Here is a 20,444-nt window from a genome sequence, read left to right as displayed (position 1 = left end):
GAGCCTCGGCCGCGATGCCGCGGGAGATCATCACCCTGCAGCTGGGCCAGTGCGGCAATCAGAGTGAGTGGGCGCCCGGGGCGGGCGGCGGCAGGGCCGGGATGGGGGAGCGCGCCCCGGGCGGGGCCGGGATGCTGTGGGGGGCGTGACCCGTCGCGGGGGCGTGACCCGTCGCGGGGGCGTGACCCGTCGCGGGGGCGGGGCCTGCCGGACCGCGGATGCTCCGGGCTCTGCCCCGGCCCGGCCCGGGGTACCGGCCTTGGCTCTGCCCTGGCCCGGCTGACCGCGCCCCCGCCCCCCGCAGTCGGGTTCGAGTTCTGGAAGCAGCTCTGCGCCGAGCACGGCATCAGCCCCGAGGGCATCGTGGAGGAGTTTGCCACGGAGGGCACTGACCGCAAGGACGTCTTCTTCTACCAGGTACTGCCGGCCCCTGCCCCTGCGTGCCCAGTGGCCAGCCCCTGCCTCCTCGGGGACGTGGAGTGGGCATGCTGTGCTGCAGATGTGCCCGCCTTTGGCACCGGGTTGATCCATGCTTGGGTGAGTGCAGGCAGGGCTGTCTGTGACTGCTTCAGCGCTCTCCAGCACCTCCTGGTAGGCAGCACGCTGCCAGGGCTCCTGCCTGTGCTCCTGTTTCTGGAAATAGGTGTGTTGTGGAGGCAGAAATGCGAGGCTCAGGCTGCCATAGATACCACCTTACGTAACCGCCGCGAGTGCGAGCCTGTTAGGAGAAAGCCACCCCCCCCGCCTGCGCAGCGTTCAGGATATGCTCTGGGGTGCATAAAGATGCTGCATTACGGACAGGCCATACATAACAAGTTTCCCTTCCTCCTCTTCCCTGCCAGACGCCGGCTGTGCCGTGCTCTCCCGTGGCCAGGGGGTGGCACACGCACTTGCAGTTTCTCTTGCAGTAAGAAGTGGCACTGAGCTGCAACTGCATCATGATCTTACTGCTCCTTGTTAAAGGCAGACGATGAGCACTACATCCCACGAGCTGTGCTGCTGGACCTGGAGCCCCGAGTTATCCACTCCATCCTGAACTCCCCTTACGCCAACCTCTACAACCCAGAAAACATCTACCTTTCTGAGCATGGAGGGGGAGCTGGGAACAACTGGGCCAGTGGCTTCTCACAGGTAACAGCTCTAGGGCTCCTGGGTGCAAACACAGGTCAGCTCGTTAGGCCTGAGGCTTTATCGTGGCTTTCTCATGTCAGGCTTAGTATGTGGTTTCTGAAGAATACCTTGTCACTTGGCAGGGACTTACACCTGACACTTTGTGGCACCCTGGGTGCATGGTCACACTGCCAGTCTGACTTGGCTTCACATCAGGCTTGAGGAGCTCTTCTCTATTTTCTGTGGGAAAAGAACAAAATCTGGTCTGGTCTCTCTTGCAGGGAGAAAAAATCCATGAAGATATTTTTGATATAATAGACAGAGAGGCTGATGGGAGCGACAGTTTGGAAGTAAGTAAATCAGGGAATTTGGATCCACTTGCCCTGCTTGGTGTTTCCTGAGCCAGGCTGCTCTTTTATAAGGTTGAGCTCAGCCCTCTGGTGTACACAGACTTGCTCAACTTGCTTCTAGGTGCTGAACAGAGAACATGTATAGAGGGGAACTACGGAAAGGAGGTCTTTCCCATCACTACTACATCTGCCAGGCTTCCCCAGAAATCTTGCCCCAGCAAGGCATTTTTCTGCCCCAAATACCGCTTGCATTGGGCATTTCCCGCAGGTTACAGTCTCCAGGAAGAGCTCCTGGCATTATGGTGCTTTTTCCTTTTGCTGTTCCACCTCCCTCCCGTGGCTCTCCCCTGTGTCAGCTGAAGCAGGACATACACTACTTGTCCTCCAGTGAAGGCCCTCAGGGGTAGGGAGGGCTGTGCTGGAATGAGGCACCTGCTGCCCCTCTGCCTGCAGCAGAAGAGGGAGTGACAGGCTGCCAGAAGGAAGGTGTTTAGACCCAAAGTTGCTGAGTGCTTTGAAATCCACGGAATGAGCGCAGGCAGCTGCAGCTTCATCTTCTCTCCAGCTGGGCTAAAGGGGCACCAGGGGTACTGGCAGCTCTTTGGCTGCTTTGCCATGTGCCTCTGGCAGGACCTTGTCCATGTCTGTGTAAACCTGTTTCCTGTGCGTAGACAGACAGGGCTCCCTGGTGTTTGTGTCAGGCTGTCACATGGCAACAGGGGAAGGGAAAAACGTTATCGTAAAATAAGCTGGCAGAAGATCCAAGAGCCCGTTGTGGGACCTGCAGCAGATGGGAGCTGTCCTGAAGTCAAGTAGAGGGACTTTGGCTGTGGGTACTCTAGAAGGAGAGGGAATGGCATGGAGGGCCAAGGGAAAGGGTGGAGAACGTGTACCTCCATTTTGCGTGACTGACTGGAGCCTGAAGGTGATGTTGGAACTATTCTGAAGTTGCTCTGGGGTGGGAGGAATCCAGGAGGCTCCTGAGCAGCAGCTGCAGTTTGTGGTGTGTGCAGAGATGTGGATTCCATCAGGCAGGAGTGGCCTGATGAGCACGTGGCTGTTGCTGTGGTCTGGAGGAGCCAGGGCTAGCCTCTGCTCCATCTGCAGGCTTCAGCTCTGTGCTTTCAGTTCTCACAGGGGTAGTTCTCGCCCTGGCTGGCAAACCTCTGCTGGGGGTGGTGGCAGTGGCACAGCGTGCATTGCTCTGCCTGCTCCTGGTGCTGAGCCGGACCTTGAGCTGCCTGTGTTCTGCTGCTTTCCAGGGGTTTGTGCTTTGCCACTCCATTGCTGGTGGAACGGGCTCCGGGCTGGGCTCTTACCTCCTGGAGAGACTGAATGACAGGTGAGCCTTCAGCCTTGTCCTCTTTCCTCACGGCAGAGTCTGGCCCAGCGTGGGCACCCTGCCAAAGTGGGGAGCTGGAGAGCGCTGACTCAGAGCCACCACCCCCACCCAAACACTCTTGTGCAATCCCTGGCACCCTGCCCGGGGAAGGGATGGCTCCTCGTACGCCTGGGGACTTCAGAGGCTCCAAAACGGGACTTGTGCTGTCCAAACTCTGCCTTCCTTCAGCCATTCTTATCAGGCAGCTGCTTTCTGACACCATGACTGTGCAGGGGAGGGTGGGAGATTTAGCTGTGGGCTCTGAGTAGCCATCCCTGCCTGTTTCAGCTTGCAGCCTCTTGAAAAGGCTTGTAAGCAGCTGCTTAATCAGCCTGCGGATGGCTCAGCCTTGCCTGTAGGTCCGTCTGGCAGCCTGCTCCTGTACTGCTAGGGTAGGCACTGCTGGGACAAATTCTCTCCCTCCCTGGGAGCCAACCTTGGCATGCAGTGCTGGTGACTCACTGCTGTCCTGAGCCCTGGAGACTGCAAAGGGAGCTTGTGGGAGGAGAAAGTGCTGGCTTGGTGGTGTATAACACTTGAGATGGCTGGGCTTTTCTCACCAGGTATCCCAAGAAGCTGGTGGAGACCTATTCGGTTTTCCCAAACCAGGATGAGATGAGCGATGTTGTAGTCCAGCCGTACAACTCTCTGTTGACACTGAAGAGGCTGACTCAGAACGCTGACTGCGTGGTAAGAGTCCTGCTGCATGTCAGGCCAGCAGTGCAGCCAGCTCCTGCGTGGCAGCCCTGTCCTCATCTGCTCAAAAATGCAACTTTTGCTGGTGCAAGTGCTGTAGCTGTGTGGGGTGAGCACCACAGCAGCATGCGATGTGCCTGTGAAGCCCCAGGCACAGCAATAAGTGCAACCCTGTCCAGAAGGACTGAGCAGAAGTGGTGGCTCCAGGGACAAGGGCTCTGCAGTAACCCCTGCTGAGCTGTCCGGCTTGGCATTTCTGCCTCCAGGATCCAGCAGCTTTTCCTAGAGCAGCAAGGACTGCTTGTGCTTCCTCTGCATAGCTGCACTGCAGCCTTCTGCCTGAACTCAACTACAGCATCGCTTTCAAGTGCCCACAAGCCCCATCCAGGCAGCATCTTCAGCATGCACCAGGGCTTTCGGTCAGGCCCTAACCAAGACACTGCTTGTCCCTCCCAGCTTATCCATGCACATGGCAGGGCAAGAGCAGCTGTGCCAGAGCTGCTGGGGCTGAAGGTTGGAGAGAGGTGCTGGCCCAGCAGCAGTGCTTTTTGGGAGAGTGCTGGGGAGCACAGCCAAGACGCGAGGGAAGAGCTTCCATTGACAGTGTCGGTTACGCTCCACAGATGAGTCAGCTTGTGGTGTTGTCTGCCGCCTGCCACGGAGGGCTCCGCCAGGCCGTGGCGCTTGGGGCCTGTGCTGGGCGATCCGGTGCCCTTGGACACGTGGCTGGGGCTGCCCTTCCTCAGGCTGCCTCCAAGGCTCTTCACGGGGATGATTTTTCTTTTGCAGGTAGTTCTGGACAACACGGCCTTGAATCGGATCGCGACAGACCGGCTGCACATTCAGAACCCATCGTTCTCTCAGATAAACCAGCTGGTGAGAAGGGGTCTTCCCTCTGGAGAAGCCGGCATGGGGCTTTCCTCCTGTCTGATTCAGCCTGAACCTGCTCCATGGGCTGGGTGCGATGGTGGGCAGCCTGGAGCCATAAACAAGGGTCCTCTGCCCTTCCCAGGGGCAGCCTCCATGAGCGCTCCAGCTTCCCCCGGCATGGCTGCATGAAGCAGGTTTTGAATGCGCTGCACAGCCATGCGGTGATGCAGACGCTGATCCCATCCTCTCCCCCAGGTCTCCACCATCATGTCTGCCAGCACCACCACGCTCAGGTATCCCGGGTACATGAACAACGACCTCATCGGGCTGATAGCCTCATTGATCCCCACCCCCCGGCTGCACTTCCTCATGACGGGGTACACGCCACTCACCACCGACCAGTCGGTAAGGCAGCCCGCCAGGCACTTCTCCCCTTCCCTGAGGGCAGGAGGAGCTGCCACGCTCACCTTGTAACATCCATCAGTCCCATGGTCTTGTTGTGAGCTGTAATTGCATGTTCCAAATCCCAGGCCTGCGTGCCCACACCATGTGACAGCCACGTGTGATATGAATCAGATGCGAGCAGTCAGTTGTGCTTGTGCTGGGCTACCTGCTGCATGCATCAGGATGGCTGCAGCAGCTACGGGAGAGCCGGCAGTTGATCTGACAAAAGCCACCCTTGGAAACAATTGGAGCAAGCCCAGCAAAGTGGCCCTGCTAGTCCTGCCACCCCAGTGGGCCACCGGCCCAGGCTATTTGGGTCAGAACACTGTTGATCCTTGTCATGCCAAGACAGATTGTGGGCTCCAGGTGTCAGCCCCTTCCCGGGGCTTGATCTGTGTTCTGGGAGGGGATTGCCACCCCTCAGCTGCATCAGACACTACCGCTTGCATTTAGCTTGACCCCAGCCAGTGTCCCCTCAGTCCCACCCAGTGAGAACGGGGCAGTTCTGTTTTGAGAGGCACTCACCTGCGTTGGCTGCGTCTCAGTTCTGCTGGGTGCTAACAGCTGCTGTTCTCTTCTCGTGTGCATTTCCTCAGGATGTTACTCAGAGAAGCAAATCTGAAAAACTGCTGGCTCTGAAAAGGGTATCGAGTGTGTGATCTGTCCTCCCAGGGAGGAGTGTGGGGAGGGCTCAGCCAGCAGCTCAGATGGTGCCTGGAGCGGGGCTGCCACACTGCTGAGATGTCCTTGCTATGGGCACTCCTGTGGGTGCTGGCCCTGGCTGCCGGCCCCCTTGGCAGGCAGCAGCTGGGGAAAGCCCATGACAGCCCTCAGGGACTGCAGTGGCTCGTCTGCCCACGGGCTCAGTGCAGGGTGAGCTGGGGAGAGGCTGCAGCATGGAACTACCCCTCTCCTGCCCTCCAGCCCTGCTGCTTGCCTCAGCAGTGGAACAGGACATAAGTTTGATGGCAGCAACATGAAACCTGTCCCTGTCACTCTGGTCTCAGCTGAGCTTCGCCCCCAGCCCCTGCTGTGCTGCTTTGGGGGCAGCTCAGTGCCCTTGTGTTGGAGCCTCCGCCAATGCTCCAGTTCTCAGCCTGGCTGTGCCTGTTTGTGTGACTTTGGGATTTCCCTGTCCTGCATGCAGCTTTGCACGTGACTCTCTCCCTGGGGCAAGAGCTTCTCCGTCCAGCTGCTCCCAGCTCCTGCGTGCATGTGTAGGTCAGCGGGAGAGCAAGGGAGCAGCATGCCTGCTCCCTCTGACCCCTGGCTGGCTTTTGCAGGTGGCCAGTGTGAGGAAAACCACAGTCCTGGATGTGATGAGAAGATTGCTGCAGCCTAAAAACGTGATGGTGTCCACAGGGCGAGACAGGCAGACCAACCACTGCTATATCGCCATCCTCAACATCATCCAGGGGGAGGTGGATCCCACGCAGGTGAGCTCCCACAGCTGTTTCAGATGCCGATGGAAATGGCATGGCCTGCCAGGGAAGGGCACGGTCACTGTCTTCTTGTGTGGGGATCCTGGGGTGAGACTGAGTGGTACCTCAGAAATGGCTGCAAGTTGCTCCTGTGTGGCCCCTGGCCTTGTAGAAAGGCTGTTAGTCCCTTGCTGTGAGGAGCCTCCCTGCCTGCCATTTGCTGAAATCCACCTTCCTGAGGCCGTATGTCCTGCAAGGAGCAGCTCCCGGGTCTGCTGGGACCAGGCTGCTTTGCCCATCACCCTGCTGCCCCTTGCTGCTCTCATCCTGCCAGGTTCACAAGAGTCTGCAGCGGATCCGGGAGAGGAAGCTGGCCAACTTCATCCCCTGGGGTCCTGCCAGCATCCAGGTGGCTTTGTCCCGCAAGTCCCCCTACCTGCCGTCTGCACACCGCGTCAGTGGCCTAATGATGGCAAACCACACCAACATCTCCTCAGTGAGTGTCTTCCCTCTGCACCACGGGCAGCGCTGGGGCCACACAGCTGCAGCTCTGGTGTCCTTTCAGTCGCACATGCGTCTTCTCTAGGGCTTTCACAAAGCCACGGCAAGCCCTGCAGATGAGGGGAGGGTGGGCAGCTCCCGGCTGGGGCACAGTAGGGCTCAGGTCTGGTCTGGGATCCCGTCAGTCCTGCTGCACCCCTAGTGCCGTTCTCCCAGGAGCAGGCTGCAGCAGGACTGCCTCTCCCTGGCCAAAGGCAGCCTCAGAAGCACGAGCTGATCCTGAGTGCTGGCTGGGTGCAGGGTAGCAGCTACTGCCCCGGGGCTGCCTGCCTGCCTCCTCCTAGGCAGCAGCCTGAGGAGGTCGGGCCCCCCAGGGAGCTCTGGCCCATCTGACTGCTGTGCTGCTCTCCAGCTGTTTGAGCGGACGTGCCGGCAGTACGACAAGCTGCGCAAGCGAGAGGCCTTCCTGGAGCAGTTCCGCAAGGAGGACATCTTCAAGGACAACTTTGACGAGCTGGACAACTCCCGGGAGATTGTGCAGCAGCTGATTGATGAGTACCATGCGGCCACACGCCCCGACTACATCTCCTGGGGCACACAAGAGCAGTGAGCGCCCTGGCAGGGGATGGGAGGGTCCCACGGCCACCTCCATGCACGCCAGCAGGACTTGTCTCGGCCGTGCCCACATTTAGCACCCCTCAGCACTGCCGGCCGCGGTGGAGTCGTCACACCGGCTGCACACACACGCTGCGCTCCTCAGCTGAAGCAGCTCTGCTGGGAGCAGCACTGCCCCTGAAGACCCTTGGCGGGGGACAGCCTCCGCTCCACCATGTGCCCTGGCCCAGGAGGGGACTGGGGCAGCTGTGCGCTGTGCTGGTAGGGAACCTCTGCCCGTGGGAGCAATGCTCGCTCGGAGGAGGAGGAGAGTGAACCCAGGGGCTTAGAATGGGCCTGGCCCAAAGAGTTGGGTGCACGTGACCCCTGTGGCCAAAGGCTCTGTGTAGCTGAGCTAGTTCTTGCCCTGGGCAGGAGCCTTGTTCCTCCTTTGCCAGATCAGGCCTGGGGCACAGGCTGTATCTATATTTTTGTAGGTTATTTTGCTTTAATAAAGGCTGTTCCTGCACTGACGCTGCCTGCACAGCTCCTGGGGTGAGCAGCTGGGCAGGGAAGCAGCTGCAGACGCTGCCAGGGCCAGTGCTCGCCGTGTGCAGCTGGCCAGCCCTGCTGCGCAGCCGCAGCCTGACGGTGTCCCAGCTTGGTGGGAGCGCGGAACCAGAGCCGCTGCTCACCTGCACGTCCTGGTGGTGCTCGGGCCAGCCCTGCCCCAGCCGGGAGCCAGCCAGCAGCATGCTGTCTGGGCCTGGGCAGCACTGGGCGACCGCTGCGACAGAGCCAGAAATACTGGAAGGACCTGCCGGTGCGGCTGACCAGGGACGGGAGCAGGCACCACCCTGCCTACCCTGCCCACAGAGCATGCGGGTGCCTGCGCTAATGTTTCACAGGGGCGAGGCCCCCGTGCAGGAGGGAGGCCCTCGAGGGGCTGGGGGTGCCCTTGCCCCTCTGGATCTGAGGCAGGGGATGGCACCACTGGGAAGGATGCGGGTGGGTTCAGGGCTGGCAGGTGTTGATGGAGCGGGGGACAGACAGGGCAGCTCCAGTCCTGCCCCCCCTGAGTCAGGCTGCGAGGGACAGGGGTGTGGGGAGCTCTGGCGCCAGCCCAAGCCCAGGCAGCCCAAGGTGAGAATTAGCCTTTTCCTCTGACCCTGTGGCACAGAGCAGCAGGCTAAAAATACCCACCCGCCATGGCAGCACCAGGCTCCCACGCCCTCTTTGGCACCAGCCCCGCAGAGGCGCCTGCTACTGGGGCAGTTCCCCCCGCCTGGGGCGGCCAGTGCCAGGGGGTGCCGGGGAGCTGGAAGCAGAGCCAGCGCGCTGCCTGCGCTGTTGATGACATGCCAAAAGGCGCAGCGAGCAGCCCGGCTCCCGGCGCTGGCCTGAGGGACAGCGGTCCCTGCCCCCAAGGACACACTGTACTGCTCCTCCCCGCCACTGCTGCTGTCCCAGGCCCTGCTGCACTCGTTGCCCCAGGGATCAGAGCGTCCCTGCCTCCCACCGCAGGCCTGAGCTCCGAGACAGGAGGCCCAGCCTTTCCTTTGTGCATTTATTTAGAAAAACAACCAACCAACCCCCCCTCCCCAAGACAGAACTGACAAACTTTACAGAGGCAACGCTGAGGGGCTGAGCCCCAGCCGTACCAGCTGCCACCCGACCGGCCACCCCTGCACCATGAGCCCCGCCACTGGGCCAGCGCAAAGCAGCAGGGCCTGGCCACTCGGCCAGGAGGAGCCCACTGGTCCCCGAGGCAGCTCGGCCAAAAGCCGCCTGCAGCTTTCCAGGAGCGGACGGACAGACAGGCGGCACAGCACCGCCACCCAGCACCCTCTGCCCTGGGCAAAGCCCCCGGGGCGGCAGGAACCAGAGTGGGCAGAGCTGCCAGGCAGCACGAGTTGGAGGTGAAGGCACTGGGGTACAGGGGACAGGGACAGGCCTGGGAGCAGCATGGGGAACCGCCGCACGGCGGCCCCGCTGCCCTCCAGGGAAAGTGCTGGGAGACGCAGGGGGTGCAGGCGTCTCGAAATAAATTAAGGAAAGGCAACGGCGGCGCGAGGAGCACGAGCCCCCGTCCCCTGCTCTGGGGAGCAGCTGGGGACCAGCACAGGTCTGCCACTCGCTGCTGGGCCAGCCACCCTCCCCGCGCTGTCCGTCAGGAGCACCCTGTGTGGCCACACCAGCCACTGGGCTAACTGCGGAAGGAGCCCATGGGTGGCCAGTGCTGCCAGGACCCTGCCGTGGGGCAGAGCCCCTGGGGCGGTGTGGTGGTGTCCGGGGCGGAGGAGCTGGTGGCCGGCTCCTGGGGCCGGGGCTGCTGCTGGGCACCCGCGGAGGTGAGGTACGTGTTGAGGAGCTGGGCGATCTCATCCACCTGCGCGGCAGAGGGGACACGCTGGGTCAGCCCGGGGCGCCTGGCACGCTGCCGCCCCCGGGGGGAAGGAGGCATGGAGGGATGGCTGCCCCTTACCTGGGAGGTCTCAAAGAGCAGGTCCCGGTCCTCCACGGAGAGGCGGAAGGTGCTGCTGTCGGAAGCACCGAAGGAAGAGATGCGGCCATAGCAGAAGCTGTCCAGGGGCTCAGGCTCCCCCGGCTTGTAGAGCGAGACGGCCTTGGCTCCGATGCCCAGCCACAGCCGCTGGGGCCCGGCCCCCACTGGGCTCTGTGGGGAGAGGGGTGTCAGGGCTGCTTGCTGCCAGGGCTGCCCACCACCCCGTCCTGCCGGGGCCTTACCACGCGCAGGTCGACATCAAATAGTGTGGAGCCAAAGCCAGGCCACTCCCGCACCAGTGCCACATAGGCAGCCATGGCCTCAGGACGGCCCATGCCCTGCAGCAACTTCCACTTCTCCACGATGGCAGCCATGGTGCTGGCCCCCTCCTCCCGCAGGCGGCCCCGCAGGCGCTGGTCCCGCTCCGCCCGCTGCTTGGCCAGCGCCTGCCCCCAGAGTCCGCCGGCCAGCAGCCCCGCACGCAGCCGGGCCCCCCGGCACTTGGTGGGGGGCCGGCGGTGGGGGGCTGGCAGGCGAGCATGCAGCACATGGGGCGGGAAGAGCTCCTCCAGGCGCGGGAAGGGTGCGTGGGTGGAGAAGTCACTGTTGAGGCTCTGCAGGCGCAGTGCCGCCAGCGTCTGCAGCGTCTCCTCCGACGTGGGCACGTAGCCCCGCAGCACCATTTCGTGCGCCTGCGGGAGGGCGGGGTGAGCTGGCACAGCATGGCCACCCCGGCATGGCCACCCCAGCATGGCAGGGCACAGCCACCCCGGTAAGGCTCTCACCTGCTCGAAGAGGAGGGCGAACTCCAGGCTGTCGCGCGGGACATTGTCCGTGTCCAAGAAGCCGTAGTGCTTGAAGCAAAGCCGGCACGGCGGGTCCTGCTCCCGCTCCTCTCCAGCCAGGCTGCAGCAGAAGGGACCAGCCCCATCAGCATGGGGGCAAGCAGGGGGAAGCATCACCACACTGTCCCCTCCCACCCGTGGCCCCCCGAGCCCCTTTTCCCCCATAGGCAGCAAAGCGGGACATTTACTTTTCAAACCTGGTGAGGACGTCGGCCAGCAGCGTGGCACTGCCCACAGGCTGCTCCCGCCGCCGGGACTGCTCGTAGAGCGCAAAGAGGTTGGGGCTCTGGGACAGACCCAGGCGCGACACCAGCTCCCGGGCCACCTGGGGCGAGACAAAGGCAACTGATGGTGACTGCACGTCCCTGGCCGCAGCGCTCAGGGCTGCAAAGGGACACAGACGGGTCATGGCGGGCAAAGGCAGGCGGCCCCCGGCCCCTCTCTACCAGGGCTCAGCTGGGAGAGACCCAGAGGAACCCCTCACCTCCCACGGCACACTGCCCACCCAGCCCCCATGCCGAAATGTCCTGAGCCCCTTGCCCGGCACAGATGTGGCCCCTCACCTCCTCGGCCGTGGTGTGGGAGCTAATGGCGACGCTGCAGGCAGGTGCCCCCGGGCAGTGCACGGTGCAGATCATCTCCTGCCGCCGCATCAGCACCAGGATCTCCTCCAGGGAGGGCACGCACTCCCGCCCCTTCGTCTTCCCCAGCGCCTCCCGGATGAAGCAGGCATACTTGGCCATCTCTGAGGCGGGGAACCGGCTCTCTGTCCTGCCAGGGACGCCCGGAGGGTCACAGTGGTGCCAACCCGAGGGGGGCCCCAGCGCCCGATGGGCTCCCTGCCCGCAGCCGGCGCTTCCGCAGGCACTCACCTGTCCAGGTGGAAGCGCAGGAAACGCAGGACGGGCGGGGAGGGCAGGAAGGTGCAGCTCATGCAGGTGAGCAGCTGCCAGTAGTGCAGGTCGCCCTGCCCGCCCGGCGCCGGCGGCTCCGTGGTCTGCTTCACCAGCTGGCAGTAGATCTCATCCACCAGCGGCGGCAGGTCCAGGCAGGTCTGCAGGACGCCCTGCATCAGCGGCACTGGGTCCTGCTCCGACTCCAGCTGCTGCAGTGAGTTGAAGAGCTTCACAGCCTCATCGCGCAGCGTGGTGTAGCTGCGGGGGCCGGGGGCTGCAGGATGGGATGGGAGTTAACGGCCCCGTGGGCTTCCCCAGGCCCCCCCACCAGCAGCCAGGCACCATACCCACACCCAGGGCCAGACAGGGCCCAGTCTAGCACCCTCCCACCCTGCGCAGCGCCCAGCCTGGCCATCGCTCCCGCCGCCCCGGGCGTGGGGCCCAGCTCTGCGCCCCCCGCACACCCCTCACCGCTTTGGTCCAGGCTGCCATAAGGGAAGGGCAGCAGGGGAGCGTAGAGGGGGCTGCTGGTGTAGCGCAGGATTGGGTTGCAGCGGTAGATCTGCTCCAGGACCTCTGGGCTGCCACAGTGCTCCTGGGGGGGCGAAGCGATGGCAGCAGCTGCAGAGGAGCTGCCCAGCCGAGAGCCCGGCACAGGCTCCCATCGCCACCCCAGGGCACGTGAGGCCCCGACCGTCTGTCCCGGCCCTGCCGACGGCTGCAGGCGCGGGCAGCCCCGTGCTACGGGCTCACCTCGACATCGCGCATGAGCAGCTGGGTGGGCGTCTGGACGGGCGCTTTGCTGTCGATGACCTTCTGCACCGCACACACCCAGCGCACGGCCTCGTTCAGGTGCTCCGCGTACAGGCGGTAGCAATGCTTCCTGCCAAACACCGTCACGCTCCAGTAGCCTGCGAGGGACAGACAGCTCACCCGCTGCCCACTAGCGCACTCACCCCAAGGACCCCTGCCCCAGCCGGGCCAGCTCGATGCCTCGGGGCTTGCCATGGCCCCTCCTCTGGGCAACAGAGGCCCCCTCGGGCTGGGAGGGTGACACAGGGCATGAGGGGCCACGAAGGCGCAGCCCGACCGAGGGGCACAGGCGCCTTTACCTGTTTCCTTGTAGGTCTGCTTGTCTGGCCAGAGCACGGAGCAGAGGCTGGTGAGCACGAGGGAGCCCAGCCGCCGGGCCCCCTTCTCATTGCTGCTGTAGTAGTCCAGGGAGTCGGGCGTCAGCACGAACCAGTACTTCCGAGGACGGATCCAGGGGGTCTTCACGCCGCCCCGCACCTCCCGCTGCAGCCAGCCTGGGAAGGGGAAGCCTCAGCCCCCACTGCCGGCACCACCGGCCCCACTGGCTCTCAGGCATGGGGCAGGGTCTGCCTGGCACCAGCTCAGCCAGTCTCCCCCGCCCCTCTGGGACAGGATGCAGCCAAAGTCAGGGCACAATCCCGCCAGTCCTGGCTACTCCGGAGGTAGAGGCCCCTCTGCTCCAGCCCGGGCGTGCCCACCTTTCACGAGAGCGTCAGGGTCATCCTCCACTGGCCCTGGGCCCTTCTCCACGATGAGGCTGCGCATCTCCTCCGCAACGAGCAGGGACCTGGGGACAACATGGGGCTGAACCCAGGCGCCACTCCCGAGCGGGGAGCCGGCCTGGGGGCTGGGGTCAGCTGGGTCCCGAGTGGCTCTAGGCACCCTGCAACCCCACGGTGGGAATGCAGCAGAGCCATCGGGTGCAGATGACCCTGGCTAAAAATAAGCTGTTTGCAGTCGTGGCCCTGCCAAGGAATTCGGAAAATGAACAACCAGGAAGGAATGTTGGCAGCGGTGTCGGCACTGGGAGGATGGGGAGCGAGCAGGCCCTTGTGCCCCAGCACCCCATGTCCCTGGGCACACACAAGCCCAGGGCACGCCCCCGTCAGCTAAGCCCGCATCAGCTGAGCCATCTGGCATGGCAGAGGACAGAGACGTGCCCGAGAGTACTCCAGGGATAGGGATGGGGATGGAGCGTGGCTGTCAGCTCTGCCACCCCCTGCTCTAGCTGATAGACTGGCACATAAGCAGGATGGTATGGCACATGCTGGCACCGGTGCGTCCTCCTGGGGCGTGACAGGTCCCCACCTCCCATGGCACTGCGCGAGGGATGCAATGGAATGCCTGGCGGGTTGGAGGCAGGGGGTCACTCACCGCTCTGAGCCACTGCTGCTGCGGGTGGGCTGGCTCAGGCTCACCTCCAGGGACCCCTGGGGAGGAAGGAGACGTCTCAGCCCCACAGTCACCACCTGGCACCCCCGAACATCCCCCCAATGACTGCTAGCCTCCTCGCCAGCCCAGCTTCAGTGCCCAGAGGGATGGGCTCGCATCCTGCTGCCATGGGGCAGTGAGCCCTGGTGCCCCCATGGCTGCGGCAGGAGCCAGGGCTGCAGCTGGGGCACCCCAGGGGTGCAGGGGCAGCCGCCAGGCACACTGGCCATGTGTCCTCAGCTGACCCAGCAGGCTGAATACCGTGCAGAATTGCACAAGGTCAGTGCTGAGTAATACGCTTACGGCACAAAGTCCCATTGTAATGGGGCCGCTGACTTCCTGCCCACGGCGGTGGGACGCGGCACAGGGAAGTCCCTGGCCCCACAGCAGGACGGGGGCCGGTTCATCCTCACACAGCACAACTTGACGTGGATGGTGCTGCTCACGTGATGACCCTGGCACATGTGTGGGGACACGAGGCAGAGCCCAGGCACGGGCAGGCACCAGGGACGGGCAGGGCTCCCCAGCAGAGCAGGGTGCGGGGCACAGCAGTGCCAGCGGATGCTGCCCTGGGAGATGCACGGGTGCTCCTGCCAGCTTGCACCCCAACGGGGCAGCCAAAGGCGCAACAGGCCAGAGCGCACCACAAAACACCAAGAAAAAGAGATGACTGCTAAAAATAGTGGCGGGGAGGGGGGAGCCGCTGCAGGTATGGCTGTGCTGCAGGGCAGGGCTGGGAGCCGCTGACCCGTGGCATTAAGGGCACCTGTCATGCAGCGTCAGTGCCCATGCGTGGGGCCAGCTCCTCCAGCAATCATCCTGCTGCTGAGGCTGCGGAGGGCCCCACGTGCTCCTGCATGGCTGCGGGCACAGAGATGGTGCCCAGCTCCTTGGCCACAGCCTGTGGGAGGAGGCAGCGGCAGTGGTGGTGGCCAGCTCCTTCTCAGGAACATAAATAAACGGAAGAGAAGCTGCAGCAGCAGGGCCAGGGTCGCCGCTCCCACGCTCCCAGGAAGGGGCGGCCAGCACTGTGGGTTTCCGAGGACTCCCTGGCCATGGCGAAGGGCTCCCCAGAGAGCTGGCGTCACGGCCGCCCACACCAGCCTGGACCTCTGGAGCCAGTGCAGCCCATGGGACACAGGAAGCCCAAAGACGGCTCCTGCCATCGCTGTGCCCTTGGCACTGCCACTTGTGCCCAGAGAGCCCAGCCCTGCTGCTGCTGTCCCCACTGTCCCGCAGGGCTAGCACCGCTGGGGAAGGGGACCCACTGCCAGGGGATGACTGGCATGGAGGGCTCAGGGCCACCCCCAGTGCTACACAGCCAAGGCAGCCCAGCGGCAGCAAGGCCGTGCTACAGACCCTGTTGGCAGGCAGGGGGAGAGGGGCTGCAGCAAGCGGGTCCAGGCTGTCACCAACCCCCATGTCCCCTCCGGGCAGGGACGTGGCCCTGTGGCTCCAGGTGCAGGAGGCAGCCAGGACGGGCAGGAGGTACCCCTGGGAGCTGGGGTGCCCCCCGCCGCCCCGTGCTATCAGCCATCACCCAGTCCCCCACGCAGCCCGTCTGGAGGAAGCGCCGGTTTCCGCCACTCCGCTTCCCTAAACAGAGGAAGCAGCCGGAGCGGGGAGATCGAGGCCTGCTCCCCACGCCTGGCACGTGCTCCCGGGGCGCTGCGTACCGGGCACAGCCCCAACCTGCTCCGGCAGGTCTGTGTGGAGCCGTGGCCAGTCCCGAGGAACCCGTCCCATGGGGAGCCCCACGCGCCGGCCAGCCTGAGCTCAGCAGCGGCACAGGGCAGGTATGGCCCCGGTGTGGGATCTGGCACTCTCAGCTCCATGGCTCCTGCCCCAAGGAGCAGGTAAGGGCAGGGCACTGCAGGCAGGGCAGAACCCAGCTCCACGGGCGGCTCCGCTGCCCAGCCGGCCTGGCAGCGCTCCGGCTTCGGCTGCACCCCAGCACCCGACGGGCGCCCGGGTCCCGCCGCCGCGGCACCAGCAAGGGCCCCGCGACCCGACCTTCACGCTGGGATCCTGCCGGCAGCGGCCCCCGCACCCTTCGGCTCCTCCCCGCGGGCTCCGGGACCCCCAGCGCCTCCCGGCTCCCCGCGCACCCGCCGGGCCGACCCCGCCCTGCGCCCCGCGGGAGCCGGGCCGGGCCGGGCCGGGCCGGGCCAGTGCCGCCGAGCGCGGGGGCCGGTGCCGAACGGCGGCGCCGAGCCGGGCAGGGCCGTGCGCCCGGGCGGGAGGAGCCGCGCACCACCGGCTCCGACGCGGCTCCGGTGCCCGTCCCGCAGCCGGTGCCGGCCCCACCTGGTCTCCTTGGGCGCGGAGCTCGAAGGACGCCTCCTCCTCCTCGGCCTCACCGTCCGCCTCCCGGTCCGCCTCACCGTAGTCCCGCCGCAGCAGCGTGAAGCCCTGCCGGCAGCACAGCAGCCACCACAGCCCGCCCGGGAATGGCATCGCCCCGCCGGCACCGGACGGGACGGGACCGGCCCGCCGCCCGCCCGCGCCGCGCACCGGCCGCCGCCGCCGGGACCGGCCCCGCCGCCGCCCCGGGCGGGCCGGGCCGGGCGCGTCACGGGCCCCCGCCAATCGCCGCGCGCGGCTCGGGGCGGAGCCAGCGCGCCCGGGGCGGCGGGGCCGCCGCTTGCGTCATCAGCCGTACGGGGGCGCGCGCCGAACGGGGAGAGCCGCGGGGGCGCCGCACGGCCGGGCTGCCACAGGGCCACTGCCAGCACGGGGCACCGGGCACTGCCCGCACCCGGCGAGGGCACCGGCACCGGGCACAGGCCCCGTGCCAGGCGGAGCGCGCTGGGTCCAGCAGCCCCGGGGCCTCACTGGCCACGGCGTCGAGCTGCCCCGTGGCACCGGTGTCATGTGCTGCCCCAGCCCCTGCGCACCACAGCACCAACGCCCGTCCTGGGAAGGTGGCTCAGCCCGGCACGGTGCCGAGCCGTGTGCCGGTGGGCAGCACCACAGGCTGCTGGCGCAGGCAGGGGTTCCATGGGCAGGAGGGCACCGTGCTCGGGCAGGCCTGTCCTGCCGGCCCTCGTGGTGCCTTCCCAGGAGAGGAGCTGGCAGAAGGGGCTCGTGGCGGGGTCACACCTGGAGCCAGTGACAGAGCGTGGCTCAGCTTGGCCCTGGGCCCTGCCTGGTGGCAGAGGGTCTGTGGCACCCTCAAGGTGTGGGTGCCATAGCAGTGCCCAGGCTCCCAGAGCCCCAGAAAGGGTTAAACACATCAGCCACAGCTTTGGCTTTGCTATAGCTGTTGGGTCAACACCGACTCTGGGAGCCCGTGGTGCTGGGATGCGCACGCAGGAAGCGCTGCCTGCCAGGTCTCCTCCCACGCAGCCAGTGCCGGGCCTGCGCCAGGCTGCACTGGGGGCTGAGCCCGGGTGTGGGGCCGGCAGGGCAGCTGGTGCAGGCATGGGCACAGGGGCACTGGGACAGAGCCCACCAGCCATGGCGGGGGGGCAGAGCCAGTGTGGGGGCCAGGCAATGTGGGGAGATGGTGGCATGGCTGTGGGGCAGGCCCGGGCATGGCTATGGGGCCAACTCCAGCACTGCCATGGGGCCAGTGGAGGAAAGGAGCGGGGCAGCCCAAGACCACAGGCTGGGCAGGGAGTGGGGGCAGCTGTGCTGCCGGGCCAGGTACTGCCCAAATCTGACCCTTTTTCCCCACTGGTGGCACGGGACAGCGAGGATTGCAGGGGATGGGGCCCCATCACCCCCGCTCTGCAGCTGCTGTGCAGGGATGTGGCTGCTGCTGCTGAGTCAGCGGTAATGGTGTTTCTGGCCCAGCAGTAGGTTAAGGGTCCAGGATGGCTTCTCCTAGTTGGAGCGCTGGGCTAATCCTGAGTGGGAGCCTGGGGGTGAGCACGAAGTAGCCTCCAGCCCCAGCAAGACCAGGAGGTGCTTCCCCGCATGCCCAGCTCTGCTGCAGGGACCCCACAAGCAGCTGCTCCAGAGCCAGACCTTGTCCTGCTCCTGGCATCCCGGGTGTGCTGCTTCAGCTGGGCCTGGTGTGTGGGGCTGCTGCGTGGCTCCAGGCATTGCTGGCCCATAGTCCTGTGCCACTCAGCACGGTGCCAGCCCCATGGGAGCGAGGGCGTCTGGGCCGTGCCAGCCCCAGCCGTGGCACCCTGGCCCCATGGGAGGTGAGAGCCACTGGGCTAGGATGTGCCAGGGCAGAGGAGCTCGTGGGGGAAGTGAGGAAGGGAGAGGAAAGTCCCTCTGGCCCCCTGCCTCAGGAGGGGGTTTCCAGCCGGACCTGGGGCAGGTTTTTCCAGGGGTGCCTCTGCTGTGGCCAGCCCGGGGGTGGCTCTTTGGCACCCTGCCCACGGGGACCATGGCATGGGCTTTGCCGCTGCCTCGGCCAGGGGCTGGGCTATGCTGGCGAGTGACCCTGCTCCTGCTCCCAGCCCCCAGCTGCCCCCTCTCACCGCCAGGGCCGGGCTGGGGGCACCGCCGGGCTGGGGGGGGCCGAGCCCGGGCCCGGACGTGCCCCTGCTCTGCCCCGGAGCCGCTTGTGGAGCCAGTGCCGGTCCCTGGGCCGTCGCTCTCCCCACGTCCCCGCGGATCCCCCGCTCCCCGGCCCGGTCCCTCCGTCCCCAGCCTGTTCCCGCCCGCTCCCCGTCTGCCGGAGCCCCGAGTCCGGGGAAGCCCAGGCAGGAGACCGCGGGGACAGGCAGGGCGCAGGCAGGGGACAGGCAGGGGACGGCAGGAAGCGCGAGGTTCTGCTGCCGCCTGCAGGCACCTCCCAGCCGGCGCCGGTGGGCACGGGCGGGCGTGGGGCCGCCCCCCCGCTCCCCGCATCCCGGCCCAGCAAACCCCCCTCGGCAGCCCCGGCCCGCACGGAGACGCGCTCGCCCAGAGGGTCTCGACCGGGGTTTATTGTGAGGGTGGGAACCAGCTGCCTGCCCGGGCACCCACCGGGCCGAGCTCACCGGCACCGCACAGCCCCCCGCAGCACGCGTGACATTGCACGTCCCCCTAGAGCACGCGTAACACTGCAGGGTACCCCCCGGGCCGGCGGCGGGCTGGGCAGCAGAGGCGCTTGCTCTTCCCTCCGCCCACGCGTGTGCGGGCGCCGTGCGGGTTGTCCGGTGCTGCCCCCGCCAGACCGCTCAGCCGCGGCACCGGGCAGGTCCATGCAGGACCGAGAATCTCCCCGGGGAGCCGCGGGGCGCCGAGCGGGCACCGCGTCCCTACACCACGTCCTGGCCGGTGGAGAGCGACGTCCGCCGGCGGGGACTGGGGCAGCCGGGGCAGTGCGGGTCGAGGGGCCCCACGCAGCCGGCATCGCTGGCCAACAAGCACAGCTCCCGACGGAAGCGCTGGCCCAGGAAGGCGTAGAGCAGGGGGTTGAGGCAGCAGCGCAGGTACGCCAGCCCACCGGTGACCAGCAGTGCCAGGTCCTTGCGGCGGCTCTGGGCACAGCTCACCTCCCAGCTGGCCAGCAGCTCGGCTGCGTCCAGCAGCACCATGAGGCTGTGGGGCAGCTGCAGGGCCACGAACACCAGTACGAGGGCCAGCAGCACCCGTAGCGCCCGATGGGGCTGGGCGCCACGGGCCGCCAGCAGTGTCCGGGCCACAGCCGCGTAGCAACTCGCCATCACCAGGAAGGGCACTGCAAAGCCCAGCACGACCTGCACCAGGTTGGTGGCCCCCCGGGCCGCCCGCGAGACCGCCCTGGGGAAGACAACACGGCAGAGCTGGAGGTCCTGGTGCTGCTCTGCTCGGCCATAGATGAACTGAGGCAGTGCCAGCAGCATGGCCAGCAGCCAGGCCAGCCCCGCTGTCAGCCAGCCGTGGCGGCGAGCCCGTGGGCGCAGGCGGCAGGCAGCTGGCACCCGCACAATGGCCACGTAGCGGTCCACACTGATGCAGGTGAGGAAGAGGAAGCCGCTGTAGAAGTTGAGGGCATAGAGGCCCTGCAGTGCCTTGCAGGCAGCTGTGCCTGGGGACCAGCCTTGCAGCGTGTCAGTGACGGCAAAAGGCAGCGTGAGGAGCAGCAGGAGGTCGGACAGGGCGAGGTGCAGGAGGCAGACATCGGTGATGCTGTGTGCCCGGCGGTAGCGGGTATGCGTGAGCAGCACCAGCCCGTTCCCCACCATACCCAGCAGCGAGAGCAGCAGGTAGACGGCAGGCTGGTAGGTGCGGGCGAAGCCTTGCACTGCCTGCTTCTCACAGAGCTCGGGCAGCACGCCGTCCTCCCATGAGTACCCATCCTCCCAAGGGTAGAAGTCGGTGGTGGCAGTTGGCTCCATCGAAGCGGGGCTGGGGGTCACCTGAGCAGAGGGAGGCTGAGTGAGGAATGCTCGGAGGCGACAGCCCAGCAGCAGCGTGCAGCGCACCATTCCCAGGGCAGCCCTTCTCCACCCAGCCCCGCCATGGGGAGCTCGGGTGTGCAACGGCCCCTGGCTCCGTGCTCAGAGCGGTTTCTGTCTCACACCCACCCTGAGGCAGCGGGAGGTTTGCCAAGCTCAGTCATTGCGAGAGCAACCACATGCTTCCCGAGCAGCCGCCTGCGGTGCAGAGCTGGTGGGGAGACGTGACCCCAGCCGTGGCGTCCCCAGTACAACACCAC

General features: G+C 65.7%; 3 protein-coding genes across 4 annotated transcripts; 1 reads left to right on the top strand and 2 right to left on the bottom strand.

Annotated features, from left to right (window-relative positions):
• Positions 1 to 14: 14 nt before the first annotated feature.
• TUBG1 (tubulin gamma 1) lies at positions 15 to 7,383 on the top strand (the record flags this gene model as incomplete). Of its 2 annotated transcripts, none has more annotated exons than XM_082010716.1 (11): positions 15 to 63; positions 305 to 417; positions 964 to 1,131; positions 1,392 to 1,460; positions 2,723 to 2,802; positions 3,405 to 3,531; positions 4,327 to 4,413; positions 4,663 to 4,812; positions 6,135 to 6,287; positions 6,607 to 6,768; positions 7,186 to 7,383. In XM_082010716.1, the coding sequence occupies 11 exons, from the start codon at positions 15 to 17 to the stop codon at positions 7,381 to 7,383; spliced, it is 1,356 nt and encodes a 451-aa protein (XP_081866842.1). The 2 variants fall into 2 exon arrangements, with proteins under 2 accessions (XP_081866842.1, XP_081866841.1); XM_082010715.1 differs by having other exon boundaries at positions 1,392 to 1,502.
• Positions 7,384 to 9,179: 1,796 nt separating this feature from the next.
• Positions 9,180 to 16,315, bottom strand: PLEKHH3 (pleckstrin homology, MyTH4 and FERM domain containing H3; the record flags this gene model as incomplete). Its single annotated transcript, XM_082010713.1, is given in 13 exon segments — positions 9,180 to 9,756; positions 9,853 to 10,106; positions 10,109 to 10,565; positions 10,659 to 10,779; positions 10,907 to 11,043; positions 11,282 to 11,489; positions 11,591 to 11,888; positions 12,086 to 12,209; positions 12,368 to 12,525; positions 12,727 to 12,921; positions 13,126 to 13,214; positions 13,802 to 13,857; positions 16,166 to 16,315. Coding segments are annotated over 13 exon segments (2,430 nt in total). The 3' UTR covers positions 9,180 to 9,573.
• A 2,747-nt stretch (positions 16,316 to 19,062) lies between these two features.
• CCR10 (C-C motif chemokine receptor 10) lies at positions 19,063 to 20,214 on the bottom strand (the record flags this gene model as incomplete). Its single annotated transcript, XM_082010571.1, has 1 exon — positions 19,063 to 20,214. One exon carries the CDS (start codon positions 20,212 to 20,214, stop codon positions 19,063 to 19,065), a length of 1,152 nt encoding a protein of 383 aa, XP_081866697.1.
• Between the last annotated feature and the right edge of the window lie 230 nt (positions 20,215 to 20,444).

This window comes from Phaethon aethereus (genome assembly GCF_964289735.1).
Source record: "Phaethon aethereus genome assembly, chromosome: 25".
NCBI classification, from domain to species: domain Eukaryota; kingdom Metazoa; phylum Chordata; class Aves; order Phaethontiformes; family Phaethontidae; genus Phaethon; species Phaethon aethereus.
This window is presented reverse-complemented; position numbering and strand designations above follow the sequence as displayed.